At 48.0% G+C, this 16,455-nt stretch overlaps 1 protein-coding gene across 1 annotated transcript in view; it reads left to right on the forward strand.

Moving 5' to 3' along the window:
- LOC139155602 (uncharacterized) overlaps positions 1-16,455 on the forward strand; it is a 109,421-nt gene that overhangs the window by 20,775 nt on the left and 72,191 nt on the right. The window contains exons 4-5 of the mRNA XM_070730801.1: positions 12,500-12,577; positions 13,605-13,775. Of these exons, the coding sequence (XP_070586902.1) occupies positions 12,500-12,577; positions 13,605-13,775 (249 nt within the window). The remainder of the gene's footprint in view (positions 1-12,499; positions 12,578-13,604; positions 13,776-16,455) is intronic.

The following is a 16,455-nucleotide window of genomic DNA, read 5'->3' on the forward strand; positions in this document are numbered from 1 at the left end:
CAACTGACCACGGGACAAGGCATCAGCGACCCCGTTATCCAACCCGGGGACATGCCTAGCCAAAAACAACGCGTTTAGGGACAAGGACCTGTGCACAAAATGGCGGACAAGCCGCATGACCCTGTCGCTCTTAGAGGACAGGGCATTCACCACATGGACAACCGCTAGGTTGTCACACCAAAAGTGCACAGTCTTGTCCCTAAACTGCTCTCCCCAAAGCTCTAAGGCCACTATTAAGGGGAAGAGCTCTAAGAACGTAAGGTCCTTAACCAATGAAGAGGCACTCCATTCCGGAGGCCACGCCGACCAGCACCACTGGTCACCTAACACTACCCCGAAACCGCAAGTCCCCGCGGCATCAGAACAGAGCTGCAACTCAGCTTCCAAGAGAAGCTCGTGCCTCCAGAAAGACAAACCATTAAACCTGACCAAAAAATCCCGCCACACACCGAGGTCAGCCCTGACCCCAGCGCAGAGGCGGGTACGATGATGGGGCAAACGGAGCCCCTTCATCGCGTCGTACAACCTCCTGGAAAAAGCCCTACCAGGAACAACTACCCGACATGCAAAATTAAGAATGCCTGCCAATTCCTGAAGCTGCCGTAGGGTAACCTTCCGGCAGTCCAGCACCTCATCGAGCTTTGGTCTAATCTTGAGCAACTTCTCTAGGGGCAATCTGGAAGATTGCTCCTCTGAGTCCAATTCAATACCCAGGAAGGTAATCCTGGTGGCGGGGCCTTCGGTCTTCTCAGGGGCTAAAGGCACCCCTAACTGAGCACAAAGGGCATCGAAGTCCCGCATTAGAGCTAAACATTGCTCCGAATGCGCAGGCCCCGCCAACAAGAAGTCATCAAGGTAGTGAACGACTGAACCCAGACCACTGTGCCTCCTGAGTGCCCATTCCAAAAAGGTGCTGAAGCTCTCAAAAAGAGAGCATGAGACAGAACAACCCATAGGCAAAGCCCTGTCCACGTAATAACCACCTTCGAAATGGAAGCCCAACAGTTCAAAGTCGTCTGGATGTATGGGGAGGAGCCGGAATGCCGACTTAATGTCGCATTTACCCATAAGGGCTCCTACCCCACACTTCCTAACCATAGTCACGGCTGCATCAAAGGATGCGTACCGGACTGAACAAAGCTCGTCAGGAATGAAATCATTCACTGACTCCCCTTTAGGAAAAGACAAATGGTGAATCAACCTAAATTCACCACTCGCCTTTTTGGGGACCACACCTAAAGGAGACACACGAAGATTCGGGAAGGGCGGCTCTGGGAAGGGCCCGAGGACCCTGCTCTCGGCCACCTCCTTCCGAATCTTCTCCCTAACAATGTCCTCATGACCGACAACCGACCTAAGGTTGTCTGCCATGAAGGCCCTCCTAACACCCATATAAGGGATCCTGAATCCCTTTGAAAAACCTAGCAAGAGAGCGGCCGCTCTCGAGCGAGGGTGGTAGTCACCCAACCAACCCTCAAGCACTTGCAAATTGATTGGACTGGGCCCCTTTACCCCCAGCAGGTGGGGGAGGCCTTGGGGAACCCCCGCCCTTCTTTTCCGCCCCCTTCTTGGAGCGGGGACACACGGCTGAGGAGTGGTTCCCCCCACACATCCCACATGCATGCCTAAACCTGCAAAAGGGACGAAAACACGCCCCCTTTGCAGCGAACTCGTGGCACGCCGGGGAGGCACCCTTATCTGCCCTCCCTGCCGCGGCCTTGGCCGGCGCGGGAGTCGTGGGCTCCTCCTCCATAAAGTGACCGCTGTCGGTCCTTTCACATCCCTCCTTACCAGACATATGAGTGGCCCGGAACCAAAGGTCCGGGACCACCATATCCCAGGGCAAGTGGGGGTCAAGGGCGATACGCATCCTAAACCCCTTATCATAATGCCTCCAGATCGTACCCCCATACTCAAAGTGGGCCCGCGCTATTATATCAATGTATTTCAGAAAAGCAGCGGCCCTGCCCGGCTGCCTCTGAATCACTACCGAGGCGAAGGTCAAAAAAGCGTACAGCCAAGAGCTGAAACACTTTGTGACCTTCGTCTTTTTCACCTTCTCCCCAGGCACTACCTCCTTGTCCTGCTTGGGGACCTCCCTATTTAAAAGGGAGAAAAGGTCCACATATTCCCCCCGCCAGATCGCTTCCTTCACCGATGGGTGGAGATGACAGCTCAATGGCGTCGAGGGCAACCCACAAGGGATGGCCCCAGGCCTGATGCTAGCAAACGGGTCCCACACCGTGGTGGCCCCCGTCCCCAAGACTCCAAGCCCCGGTGGGTACACCAAAGGGGGCGGTGGCATAATGGCCGGCGGGGGAGGGATCCAACCCCCCACCCCTGCCCCAGGTGGAAAAGATACCCCCGGCACCCCCACCAGCGGAGCCGGTGGGGACCAAACCTGCCCACATGTGCCTGCAGAAGCCCCAAGGAAGCTATTGCCACTCCCCAATGCAGGCGGGACAAACCCAGGACCCTGCACAGGAAGGAGCGATGCAGTGCTAGTGTGTGGTGCAACCTCACCTGCCCCATAAGGGGTGGAAGACATCCACGGGGGCCCCATCCTGGCTGGGCCTTGGAATGATGACCACTGCCCCGACTGGGCCGTCTGCCCGGACTGGGCCGTCTGCCCGGTATGGGCCCTCTGCCCGGGGTGGGCCAGCTGCGCGGTGTAGGCCACCTGCCCCTCCTGGGCAAGATCATCTTCGGGGTCAGAACCCCATGCAGCGGAGGCAGCCATGGGAAGCCCCTCCGGGCCTGCTCCCGACCTCCACCGCTCCAGTTCATCGAGCCGCTCCAGGACCCTGGCCCAGGAGAGAGAAGGAGACACCTCATTTTGAGGGACTGGGGGCATAAATCCCACCCCCTCTGCCACCGGGACCACCCCCGGGGGCGCCTCTGCCGCAGCCCGAGCCCGGGCAGAAGGCCTGGCAGCCCTCCTGGGCCGCACCACAGGTTGGGCCGGAAGGGCCTGGGCTGGCCTCTTTTTAGGGGCCATGTGCCAATTCAGTTAATCTTATTTTTACAGAAGGGGGAAAGGGAACAACCCCCAAAAGAGCCTGCACACACAAGGCAAGGCCTACCTTTGCAGCAGGCCTCACCAATGCAGACCTAGGAAGTCACACCTCCTCCCACAACAGCGGTGGCAACAAGGCCTCACTGCCCACCGCCAGACACCTAGGCCCTTTATCGACAGGGCCGCACCCTCCCAGGTACCCCTGCCACCAAGGGGGAGCCCCCCCAAGACCCCCGACCACCGGGGCGACTAAGGCTCCAAACCAGAGCGGAGACCAGCCGATGCTGGCTCCGCTGAGTACTGCTCCTCTCCTGTCAAAAACGCCTCCAAAGGCCTCCTCGCCCGACTCTGGCCACTCAAAATGGCGGCCGCACACGAGGTCGCACTCAAAATGGCTGCCACGAGCAAACAAACAAGTGTCTGCTCGGGGCTGCAGTCCGGGCAAGAAGGCTGAGCCTCGGGCCTGCCCGCCCTTATATAGGGCAGGCAGGCCCCGCCCGGACCAATCAGCAGCCAGGCCAATGCAGGCCCGAAATCCCGAGCGAAGTCTCGCCTCGCGAGACTTCGCTCGGGATCCAAGATGGCGGCCGCCATGAGGGTCCGGTGTCTCCCGGTCCCTCCAGCAAAGCCTGCCTGCCGGGTGAGTCCGGCGCTGTCAATTTATCCATGCTTTCTAATTCTGCCAAATAATTTTTTTTGTTAGATAGGATTTTATTCATTTATTTTATTTAGCTCCTCAAAAAGATTCCTAATATTATCTGGACTGTTTGAAATAAATACAATAATTTTGGCAGTATATTCTTTTTAATCACTATTATCCAATATAATAATGTTAACCGTAATTTCCATCAAATCTCTAAATCTTTCTTCATTTGTTGTATCAGTTTTTATAATTATCGTCTTTTATTGAGAAACATCTTAGATTAAGCCAAATTCCTAAATATTTGATCTTTTTTCAATTTGCAGTTCCAGATCTTTCTCTAGTTCTTTCTTTTGGGTTTCAGTTAAGTTGTTTACGAATGTTTTAGTTTTCTATCTATTAATTTTCTACTTCATTATTTTTTTACTTTTTTCTCTCCAAAACAAAATCCAATCCTGCCATTATACCATATTCTCAGTGAAGGGCCACAAAATTTTTACTACCAGACCATGGGCGTGGCTTATTTTGTAGGCATGGCTTGATGGTCATGTGATTGGGTGGGGGGTGGCTTGTCAACCATGTGACTGAGTAGGAGTGGCTTGATGAGCATATGACCGGGGGTGGCTTAAAGGTCATGTGACCGGGGGGTGGCTTAAAGGTGGTCAACTTGACATCACTCATATCAAGGATTTGGGTTAGGATGCCTGGTCTCTCCTTGCCTCAAAGAGACACAAGATACTTACTATTACTGAACATCCAAAATATACTATTTAATCCTATATGTACTGTATATATGCCATAAGTGTACATATATATTAAACTTTTGCACTCAAAAATATACATTATCTACTATATGTACACAGAGAGAGAGAGAAAGAGAGAAAGAGAGAGAGCTCTTCTAAAATTATACACATTGAACCTCATTTACTGCAGTAGGAAAAACCTAATCTGAGTCCACTTTCTGCCACACATTTAACCATAACCTCTGTACATTAGAATATTATATATCCCTTCAGATGTACTTCCCTAGCTTGCACATCACTGTTAGACCTAGGGAATGTCATGGATTGAGCAAAATGTGATGAATCTCAGAATGCTCTTGCTTAGCAACCAAATTTTGGGCTCAATTGTGGTCATAAGTTTTTCCTTCCTTCCTTCCTTCCTTCCTTCCTTCCTTCCTTCTCTCTCTCTCTCTTCCTTCCTTTCCTCCCCTCTCCTCCTTTCCTTTCCTTCCATTTCCTTCCTTCCTTTCTCCTCCCCTTTCCTCCCCTTTCCTTTCCGTGACATCAAAGCCCTGCCCCTGGAATCCCCTCGTGGGATTTCCCACCTCCTTTTGCTTGCAGTGCGGCAAGCAAAAGGAGGTGGGAAATCCCATGATGGGATTCCCCACTCTTCTTCCGGGCAGCGGCGTTTTGCGGCATTTGGTCGAACGCCGACCCTGAACCCAAACTTTACCCAAACTTTTAAAAAAGTTTGGGTACGGCGTGCCGTGCAAAGTTCAACACGAACCCAAACTTTGCAGGTTCAGTTCGCCCAACACTATTTATCTTAAGTCCTTTTATATATAATGCTTAAGAAGGTAAGAACATAAGAAGAGCAATGCTGAATCAGGCGAAAGCCCATCGAGTCCAGCATTCTGTGTCACACAGTGGCCCAGCAATTTTACATGGAGATCTTGAACAGAAAGAGAAGGCAAAACCCTTTCTCTTGACCCCCGCAACAAATGGTTCCCCTAGGGCAGTGTTTCCCAACCTTTTTTGAGCCGCGGCACATTATTCGTATTTTCAAAATCCTGGAAAACACTGAAAGGGGGGGGGGGGCTAAAGAAAAGTTTGGACAAAAAAACCCTCTCTCTTCCTCCCTTTCGCTCTATTTCTCCCTTTCTCTCTTTTCCTTCCTTCCCTTCATTCTCTCTCTCCATCCCTCTTTCTTTCTTTCTTCCTCTCTTTTTTGCTCTCTTTCTCTCTCCCTCCTTCCCTTCCTCTATGTCTTTCTCTCTCCCTTGCTCTCTCTCTCTGTCTCTCTTGCTATCTCTTTCTTGCTTTTTTCTCTCTCTCTTGCTCTCTCTCTCTCTTTCACTGTCTTGCTATATGTCTCTTTCTTTCTCTTTGCCTCTCTTGCTATCTCTCTTTCTCTCTCTGTCTCTCTTGCTATGTATCTCTTTCTTTCTCTTTCTCTCTCTCTCTGCCTCTCTTGCTAAGTCTCTCCTTTTCTCTTGCTATGTCTCTTTCTTTTTCTCTCTCTCTGCCTCTCTTGCTATGTCTCTCTTTCTCTCTCTCTTTCTCTCTCTCTCTTTCTCTGCCTCTCTTGCTGTCTCTCTTTCTTGCTCTGTCTCTCTTTCTCTGCCTCTCTTGCTATGTCTCTCTTTCTCTCTCTCTCTGCCTCTTATATGTCTCTCTTTCTCTCTCTCTCTCAGCTGACTGCAAGCGGGAGCCCTGACGGCGGCAGCTGGACATGGTGCTGGACATTGTATATGCCAGGCACGCAGCGCCAGCATGTACCACGTCCAGCAGCACGTCCAACCGCCACCGTCAGGGCTCCCACTTGCAGTCAGCTGAGAGAGAGCGAACGAGCGATCCCTCTCGCCGCCGCCATCTCCCCCGACTGCCTGCGGCCGCTGCGGCCACCCCCCCCGCTCCCATCGGACACTTGCCGTCGAGAGAGAGAGAGAGCAATCCCTCTCGCCGCCGCTATCTCCCCCGACTGCCTGCGGCCGCTGCGGCCACCCCCCCGCTCCCATCGGACACTTGCCGTCGAGAGAGAGAGAGAGAGAGCGATCCCTCTCGCCGCCGCTATCTCCCCCGACTGCCTGCGGCCGCTGCGGCCCCCCCCCCGCTCCCATCGGACACTTGCCGTCGACGCCAGAGGAGCTCCAGCTGGGCGGGGCGCTGCCGGTACTTCCGTCCTGGGGCTCCCGCTCGCAGCTGTCCCCCGCCTCCTGCTCGATGCCGCGGTTTTCGGCACTCTCCTGCTGGGCCCCAAAGAAAGAAGGCGGGAAAAAGGTGCGAAGAACGGAGCTCTCCTTCTTCCTGCCTTCCTTCTTTGGGGCCCAGCAGGAAAGCGCCGAAAACCGCGGCATCGAGCAGGAGGCGGGGGACAGCTGCGAGCGGGAGCCCCAGGACGGAAGTACCGGCAGCGCCCCGCCCAGCTGAAGCTTGGCGGCACACCTGGCCATGTCTCGCGGCACACCAGTGTGCCGCGGCACACCGGTTGGGAAACGCTGCCCTAGGGAATCCTGCCTGCCTCCATCAACATAGAGGCGGCACTTGAACATCTGTTTCAATAACCACTGATACACTTGGTATCCATGAATCTATCGAATCCTGCCTTGAAGCTATCCAGGCTGACAGCTGTCACGACATCTTCTGGAAGCGAATTCTATAAACCAATGACCCTCTGGGTAAAGAAATATTTCCCTTTGTCTTCACTTTCTTACCTATGAGTTTTAGGGAGTGCCCCCTCATCTAGTATTGTGTGATGGAGAAAATAATTTTTCCTCTATCCACCTTTCTATTCCATGCATGATACACTTCAATCTAGTCACCTCTTAAACATAATCTTTCAAGGCTGAAGAGACCATGGCGTTGCAACCTGGTTTCATGAGAGAGGTGTTCCATTTCCTGGATCATTCTTGTTGCCCTTTTTTGCACCTTTCCCAGTTCTATTACATCCTTCTTGAGGTGCAGTGACCAGAACTGTGTAGAGTACTCCAAATGTGGTCTCACCATCGATTTGTATAGAGGCAATACAACACTTCCCAACCTATTTTCAATTCCTTTCCTAATCATGCCAAGCATGGAATTTGCTTTTTTTTTACTGCTTCTGTGCACTGGGTTGACATCTTCTTTGAGCTGTCTACCAAAACCCCAAGATTCCTTTCATGGGTTGTCTCAGAAAGCTTGGTCACCATCAGTTCGTAGGTATAATTGGGGTTCTTTGTCCCAATATGCATAGCTTTACACTTGTTTGGGTTAAAATGCATTTGCCACTTTGTTGCCTACTCACTCAATTTTGAGAGATCTTTCTGGAGCTCCTGACAATCAGTTTCACTTTTTACTACCCGGAACAATTTAGTGCCATCAGCAAATTTTGCAACCACATTATTTACTTCTATATACAGGTAATTAATGAATAAATTAAAAAGTAAAGGTCCCAAAACTGAACCTTGGGGTATGCCACTTCTCACTTCTTTCCATCCAGAGAACTGCCCATTTATTGCCAGCCTTTGCATCTTACAATTTAGCCAGTTACCAATCCAGGGCAAGACCTATCCTCTAATTCCATGCTGAGCAGCGTTTTTTAGGAGCCTTTGGTGAGGGACTTTGTCAAAAGTCTTTTGAAAGTCAAGATATACAATATCTTGGTCCCCTTTATCTATGTGTTTATTTACACCCTCAAAGAATTCTAACAAGTTAGTAAGACATGCTTAATTTGGGTTAATAAGCACTTCAAGTCAAGATAAAAAACAGAAGTGACATTGGACATCTTACTGTCTTACTTCCTTATTTATTTCAAATTTCTCTGTGTTATTCCCATTAATTATCACTCTTGCCTTTTGCATCATGTATATTGCTGCTATCATTTTTTCAAACTTCCCTCCAAATCTCATATCTTTAATTTGTTGGAACAAGAACCACGAATTGAGAATGCTTTCTGGGCATTCAAAAATATTAATGCCACCAATTTTTCAGAATGTGCTTCATAGTACTGTATACTAGAATATTTAACACCATCCTCATATTATTCCTAATTTGCTTTGTAGGTTAAAAAAACATTTTGGTCTGATTTAATATTAATTTCACTCTTTTTGCAATTATAGTGGTAAATTTTTGATAATCTGTGTTCAAGAATGAGATTGGCCTATATTTTTTTATTTGTTTGAGGTCTGTACTTTCTTTTGGAATGAGAGATATATAGGCTTCTCTCCAGGAATCTAGTAATTTAGTTTTCTCTAAATACATCATTATATAGTTTCAGTAACATCAATTCAAAATTCTCATGCAGGCTATTATATACTTCTCCCAGCAAACCATCCAGTCCTGTGTCTTATTATTATTTTTTGTTCTTGCACTGCTCTTCTTAATTCTGTTGCTGATATCTCTTTCTGTTATCGCTGTTATTCAGGAAGTTTCCCTGAAGCTTTTGGAGTGCAAAAAATGGCCCAATGGGTAAGACAGAAGTTTGTTTTTCCCCAAACTTCCAATCTGCTCATTGGGCCATTTTTCACCCTCCAGAGGCTTAAGGGAAGCCCCCTGAAGCATCAGGAGAGTGAAAACAGCCTTCCCCAAGGCAAAAAATCAGCTGGCCAGCATGTACATTTGCACCGGAATTGACATAGGCCAATGCCTTATGTACCCTTTGAGATATATCTGCATGCCACCTGTGGCACATGTGCCATAGAGGTTCACCACCATGGGTGTTGTTGCAATTTGCTGGGACAAGAGTTACACAAATATCAAAGAAATGGTGGGGTGGAATCATTAAAGAAAGGATGCAAAAGGAGGGACAAAATGAAATGCAAATGGCAATATTTTTTAAAAAAATATTTTTAAAGTAAGCAAATAGTATTGTTAAATTGTCCTATAATGAGCTGTCCCATGTCAAGTTGACTATGTCGAGTTGACTGAAACAAGTTGTCCCATTCTGCCCTGGAACTTCCCCTGGAAACCCTGATGCATCCTGTTCTTCATTTAATAACTAAACCAAGGGCAGAATGAATGGGGCAGTCATAAGCCAATCACATTGGCACTTCACTTGACAGTGTCACAATTTCTGAATGCAGAGTAGAATGAGGAGGCAACAGGAGGCACCGACTGATGTCCAGCAATCCTGGATGATAGAAGAATATGTGCTAAATTGCTTCCCGCCTCATTCCCAGCCACCATTACATTCACCCAGTGGGCAGTGAGAGAGATGTACTGGCCCTGGCCATGTTTACTGGTCCACGTGTCAGTGGTGGTGTGGACGCGGGAACTGACAGCATTGCGCAGTGCACACCTAACTTTCTCCACTACATTTTGGTACAGGGCAGGGATGGCCTGGTGTGAAAAATAGTAGTGGCTGGGAATGGTCTATTGTGGGACAGCCACTTCCATAAAATTTTTGAAGCTTTCTGTCTTGACCAGGTGGTAGGGGAGCATTTAAAATGCCAGCAGCTTTAAAATGCTGGCATTAAGGACCTGTGCTCATGCGTAAGATGGGCCGAATGTCTGCTTTCTCTCCAAAGTTTGAGGGATGGACAGCTGAAAGCTTCCCTGGGACAGTATGGACAGGCTTAATGATGGTGGTGGTGGTGTTCTGTTGGTGGAGGTGGTGTTGGTGGTCATCCTACATTGTCCCTTTGGGGAGAGACATGTGGCCTTGTTGTCGGGGAGGCAGTGGCAGGGGCCGAGGCAGTCATAGCAGAAGAGGAAGACCCAGAGGTTTGAATACTTTGAAGGTATTGCTGCCACCAAAGCTCATGTTTTGTATTCAGGTGCCTGGTCATGCAGGTGGTGCTGAGATTATTAACACCTCTCCCTCGCTTCAGGGACTGGTGGCAGAGTGTGAAAATGACCTTTGTCTTGTCATCTCTAAATTGTTTGAGAAAATGCGATGCTGGTGAGATTTTTTGTGGCACATGTGGCGCGCTCGGTCCTTGGCCACAGTGGGCAGTAGTACTAGCAGACTGAGCGCTAAGGGTTTGCACCCTTCTCCCTCTTCTTCTGGCTGCCTGGGTCTGTGGGACCACCACAGCCTCTTCCTCCTCTGAACTCTGCCGGCCTTCAGCCCACGTGGGATCTAGTACCTCGTCATCACCCCTGGCATCTTCTTCTACCCACTCCTCCCCCCTACCCTCCGTCTCAGCCTCAACATTGTGGTAAGCTGCAGGAGCGGGGATCTGGGTCTCATGATCATCATCCATAGTGGTCTTCCTCGATGATGCCCTGGACACCTCCTCATTCTCCAGCAGAAGCTCTTGGGCATCCGGAAGCCCAAGGTCTGCAACTGGGGATGGGGCAGGTAGATGGCCCATGGCATCGCAGTTAGAAGTGTCATTGAAGAGCATTAAAGACTCCACTGCTTCTGGCTGAGACGGTCTTGCTGCTTTGAAGGGGGTGATAAGGAGAGCTCTGAACTCACGGCTGAGGTGGAGTGGGTGGAAGGAAATCCCATGGAACTGGTAGCACTGCGTGCCATATTATCTACAACTGCCTTGACTTCTTCTTGCCTCACCAGTCTGGAAGCAGTTTTGGGACCTGCCAATATAGGCCCCAAACCCAGGCGCCTGTTTGTACCACAGGAAGGGATATGAGGTGTAGATGATACACACCCTCTCCCTGCCCGTGCAGCACCATCTCCATCACCACAAGCAGCAGCAGCACCAAGGCCACGTCCCTTTTTTACAGCTTTCTTCATAGTTAAAATCCTGTAGTGACACTGGCCCACGAAATTTGGGAACAGAAGAAGATGCGGCATTCAGGTCAACCTAGACTTCAAAAATTAAATGCCCTGTAAAAATTAAATTGCCAGAAAGCAATAGTGGCCTTGTATTAGACAGAAAAAGGAAATGCAGATAAAGGAAATGGCCCTGTGTTTGACCCAAAATTAAATTGCCAGAGAGCAGTAGCAGCCAAGTAAAAATGGCACTCCTGTCTTAATTTCTGGAATGCCTAGAGCTGTCCCTGCTCCGAGAACTTTCCCAACATAATCTGCCTGTAGAAGGACAATTCTATCATTGAGAAATCTCCCCAATCTATAGTGGCCCTGTGTTTGACCCAAAAATAAATGCCCAGACAGCAGTAGAGGCCTTTTATTAGACAGAAAACGTAAATGCACAAATAAAGGAAGTGGCCCTGTATTTGACAGAAAACGTAAATGTGCAGACAGCACTAGTGGCACTGTATTTCACAGAAAACATAAATGCATAGATAACAGTAGTGAAATATATCTGGCATGTACCACAACTATGCAAGTTTGGTTCACCTTTCAGTGGCAGCCACCAGATGCAGTGAGACAAGCACCACAAAAGTCTTCACTTTGTTTGTCTTGGATGGCTAGGTGATCTGCCCTCAGGAAGACAATGGCACAGTTGGGATATGTCCCCTTTCAGTGGCAGGCACCCCCAGATGCAGTGAGACAGGCTCCACAATTTTTTTTCCACTTTTTTTGTCTTGGATGGCTAGGTGATCTGCCCTCAGAAAGACAATGTCACAGTTGAGATATGTCCCCTTTCAGTGGCAGCCACCCCCAGTTGCAGCCTAGGTGATCTGCCCTTAGAAATCTCCCCAAACCTATCTCTCCCTGTCAGCAGCAGCAACAGCACTATCCCTTCCTAATGTGGAGCTCGTTTAATGGTGCTAGAGTGTGTGGACCTGCTTTTTATACAGGGAGGGTCAGGTGTCCCACCAAGCCAATCACAGCCATGCGTCCGGCTGGCAATCACTGGCAAGCAGGATGCATGGCCAATCAGGAAGACAATGGCACAGTTGGGATATGTCCCCTTTCAGTGGCAGCCACCCCCAGATGCAGCCTAGGTGATCACAGCCATGTGTCCAGCTGGCCAATCACTGGCAAGCAGGACGCATGGCCAATCACAGCCAGTCCTTGCTTTTCCTGCCCGGATACAGCATGGCTTCAGCTTACAACATGGCTGTTGATTAGCCTATCATGGTGTTCGTTCGAATGCCAAACCTGAACATGGACTTTTTTAAAAGTCCGTGTTTGGGTTCAGTATGCTGAATACTGGAAATTTCAGCATGGACCCAAACTATGCAAGCTCAGTTCGCCCAACACTAGTTGTAAACTACGGAACGGAAAATCTTGAATGGAAAGTGATAGCAAAAATATCTTTCTCCTTCTAGGGAATGGAATTTGGATGAAAGGTATATGGAGGATTTCTTTAAAGCACTGACAAAACTGAGAAACCTAAGAGAACTGCGGTAAGAAATTGCATGAATTTTATCCTAAATGTTACTGATACAGAAATCTATGTATAATAGTTTTGTGTGTAACTAATGGACTAGATCGGGGTGTCAAACTCGCAACATTAAGTTGTCACATGACATATTGCAACTTTCCCCCCCTAGGGGTGGGCATGGCTAGTATATGACACTTCCAGCCCACAGGCCTGGAATTTGACACCCTGGACTAGATGATCTAAACTGGCTTTGACCATGGCAATCTTATTCATTAAAATGCCATTATTGACTTCAGAGTTGTTATAAATGTACTGGTCATGTCTTTTGATAAGGAGGATGGAGAGAAAGTGAAGTTTCTTGGCCAGGATGATAGTCTTGGCTTAGATGATTCCAGTTGTAATGGATCTAAAATTCAGTTCCAATAAGCCCCCAGGATGCCTTGATTGCACCCAGCAGCAACTCCTAGTAAAGAAGAATGTGGGAGATCTGAGATATTTGGCAAAAAAACCCTGCAGAAGAGCCAAAGCTGAGAAGGAAAATGCCACTGCTGCATATTGAGTGGGAGCTCAGTGTAGTTGATTTAGTGACCTCACTCCTTGAGAGCAAATGCTGAGAACAAATTTGTCAAATCTGTGATGCTTCCCATCACTGGGTTTCTTGGTTTTTTTCCTTTGCATTTGTCACTTGTAATTGGATTCCCAGTATCAATCTTGTGGCTAAATTTACATTGGCATTGAACAATATTGGTCAACAACTTCTCAAGGGTCTGCAGGAGCTTGCATGTCACTGGACTGGGAAAGCATCTACATTAGTATCTTGCTGCCTAACAGCCATTAGTGCTGGCACATAAAAGATTTTTCTCAGCCTCAAAAATAAAATAAATGGAATGTAAGAGAATATAAACTCTGAAAACTTCTTGACCAACTGTCCATAACTATTGCTTTTAATTGTTTTTAATTATTATTGTCTTTATCATCTATTTTTATATGTGATGCTACCAATCAGAAGGTATCATTTTAATTCTTCTGAGTGATTGCTGTTGTTTCAGTTTGAATGGATGGTCCTTCACAGAGTCTTGCAGCAGGCAACTTGCTGAAGTCTTCAAGAAAAACCAGAGATTGAAAATGTTACACTTGGCCCCCAAGGACATAGATGACAGAGCAGCAGAATTGCTGTGTGAGGGGCTCCAACATGTAGACTGTAAAGTAGAAACATTAGTGTGAGTGTTCAGTATTTCTTTCACAATTTGATGCTTTCTCTTGAGCTCTAGAAAATAGCCATGAAAATACAGTTACAGTTGTGAAATTTATCCTTATTCTCTTCGGCTCTTTCCAGATTACTGTTTTGTAAGATACAATTATACCTGTGATCATAATCGAAAGGCCACATAAATTTAATATAATATTTTTCTGGAAGATATTAGATTGTGGGGAGAGGGTGTTCCTAGTAGTTGAGCTCAGAAGTTTATAAACGATCATTAAGCAATTTGCCAATATCCATTAAATAATTCTATTCTATTGTTAAAAGTTTAGAGATGGACTTTACATATTATATATTTGGTCATTCTTTGTAAATTCTCAAGATACTTTGATTTTTTAAAAACTCTATGGCAAGTTTTTATTTGAAAGTTGCAGCAATCATTTTGTTATTTGGGTGGACTATGCTTGTATGGTGGCAAACATACCCAGAACTTCACAGCATGCCCAGAAAGACTCAGCGCCAGTAAGCATTTATTCCCATAGCTACTTACACTCTCAGTTCCCAGCACTAACTTTTCACTTTTTGCACCCAGGACCTCCCTGCATTTCCTCTTTCCTTTTCAGAAACAGTTTCTTAGTAAACATTCACTACCTATGTCTAACACTGCACCATCTTCAGAAAGGTTTGTGAAGAGAATGCAGCTTTAGCTACTTGGGAAATTAGGAGGGGAAGACTGGCAAAGAGAGAGAACCATTAGCTACTTAATAAATGGGGAAAAAAGGCTACCTGACAGAGATTAAGACAATTGAGAGGCCGGGCAAACTAACGCCCGGCTGACATTTGCTGAAGGTGGGAAGCAACTCTGCACTGCCTAACAGCAAGAGCACCCCAGAGGATTCTGACAGCTGCACGGACATTCTGGGAAGCGTGGGTGGGTCTAGCACCCTATATCAGGGCCTGCTCGCCACCCATGCTTCTTTTTCATGCCAAGCTCTCTGCCTTACAGACGAACGCTATGGAAAAGCAAGGAAGTCTTTTCTAGATTGGTGAGCCTTTTCTCCTTCATGGCACCTAGGAAGAAGCAGATGATGGCACCATTTCAGAGCCTCTGAGATTGATAATGATTGCTAGGGGCAATTCAGATTTGCTGGAGGGCGGGGGGCAATGGCAACGGCAGCCAGTGCCCAGGATCATACCGTTCACCGGCCACGCACCATTTCAGTCTCAGCCATCTTCCTTTTTCTGGCCAGCCGACAGCATTCTTAGGCCGACGGTGGTTGCGTTTTGCTTTGCCTCATGCGGAATCACTACCAGTGATGTCTGAAAGAGAACACTTGTTCCGGGGGGGGGGGGGCAGACAGAAGGGCTAGCCTACCCCCCCATCCAACTTTTGTTTTTGGTGGCAGCAGCACCCAGCACCTGGGAGTGTACCGATCATTGGGCGCACTCCATCTTAGTTGCCAACCGTCCTTCTTTTCATGCCGGCTGACAGCATTTGAGGCCGGCTGGGATCGGAGGCCTACACCTGGAATTGTCATGTTTTCTGAGCGGTGGGGATGATGCCCACCTCCTCTGCCCGCCTGAGGCACTGGGTTGGAGCATTGGGGGGAGGGAGAAATGGCCCCTTGCATTTTTGGCAACACACATATGATGGCAGCAGGTACATGGGTTCCATGGTGGCTTAGGTACATCGTACTCTGGTGTATGGAGGAAGCTTTTATACCCAGCCAATGCAAAAAGCCCTAAGGGAAGGGTAATGTTACTAATACATATACCAGTACCTTTGATTTTCCTGATAGAAAATTTCTAAAATTTCCATTTTAGAAATAAATCCAGTTGCCCCTGGTTGCAATACTGGTTCTGATGGTTTGTTGTTTTTTCTCACTTTCACTAATGTTTGCCTAGTATATTTTTGAGATTGGTTTTCTTTCAGTGTGCAAAAGAAGTTTCCTTGGAACATTTTTGTTGATAGATTTTGTGCTTTACCAAAATGTAGGGATTCCTAGAAAGTGAGCTTTGACAAAATGAGGAGTGATTAAGCAGGTAGCACATACTGTAAGTAGGATGCTTATGCTTAAGGGTACAATATAAGGGCTAAATTGTGTTTGACCACTTTTCTGTGAATTGTACAGTGTTTGGTATAGAGTTAAGTCCTCTATCACCAGGTAGATTTTCTTTGCTCATAATGTTTAATATTTTAGATATGAATTTTGGAAGCTTTGGAAAATCAAGGCTGTAGGCCAATGAGGAGTTTCTTATCATAAAAATAGTTTTCATATACAATAGTTCATTTAGTGGTTGTTCCAAGTTAGAACATAACAACAACAACAACAACAACAACAATAATAACCCCACTGATGGGCACTGTATCCTCTAAGCTGTGCGCGTGTGTGCACACGCACCCCAAAACACACACCCCCGTGCACCCTTTTCCGAGGGCACGGAAGGGGCCGCTCCCCTGGCTTCTCGCTGCTGCCCCACGCCTGCTCGCCCGATTTGCCTCTCGTCCTCCTCATCCGACTGCTAGCCGCTCTGAGTGCTTTGGGAACACCCACCCCACCCCTCTCGCAGTCCCTTCACCAAGAGCGCTTTTGTCCTGGGCTGTCAGTGAGGGGGCTGCAGGAGAGGCAGGGCAGGTGTTCTCACAGCGGAGGCCGGTGAAGGTGATTTTCAATGTCGGGTACGCAGGCGCAAACGCT

Source organism: Erythrolamprus reginae, unplaced genomic scaffold (assembly GCF_031021105.1).
Source record: "Erythrolamprus reginae isolate rEryReg1 unplaced genomic scaffold, rEryReg1.hap1 H_32, whole genome shotgun sequence".
Lineage (NCBI taxonomy): Eukaryota > Metazoa > Chordata > Lepidosauria > Squamata > Dipsadidae > Erythrolamprus > Erythrolamprus reginae.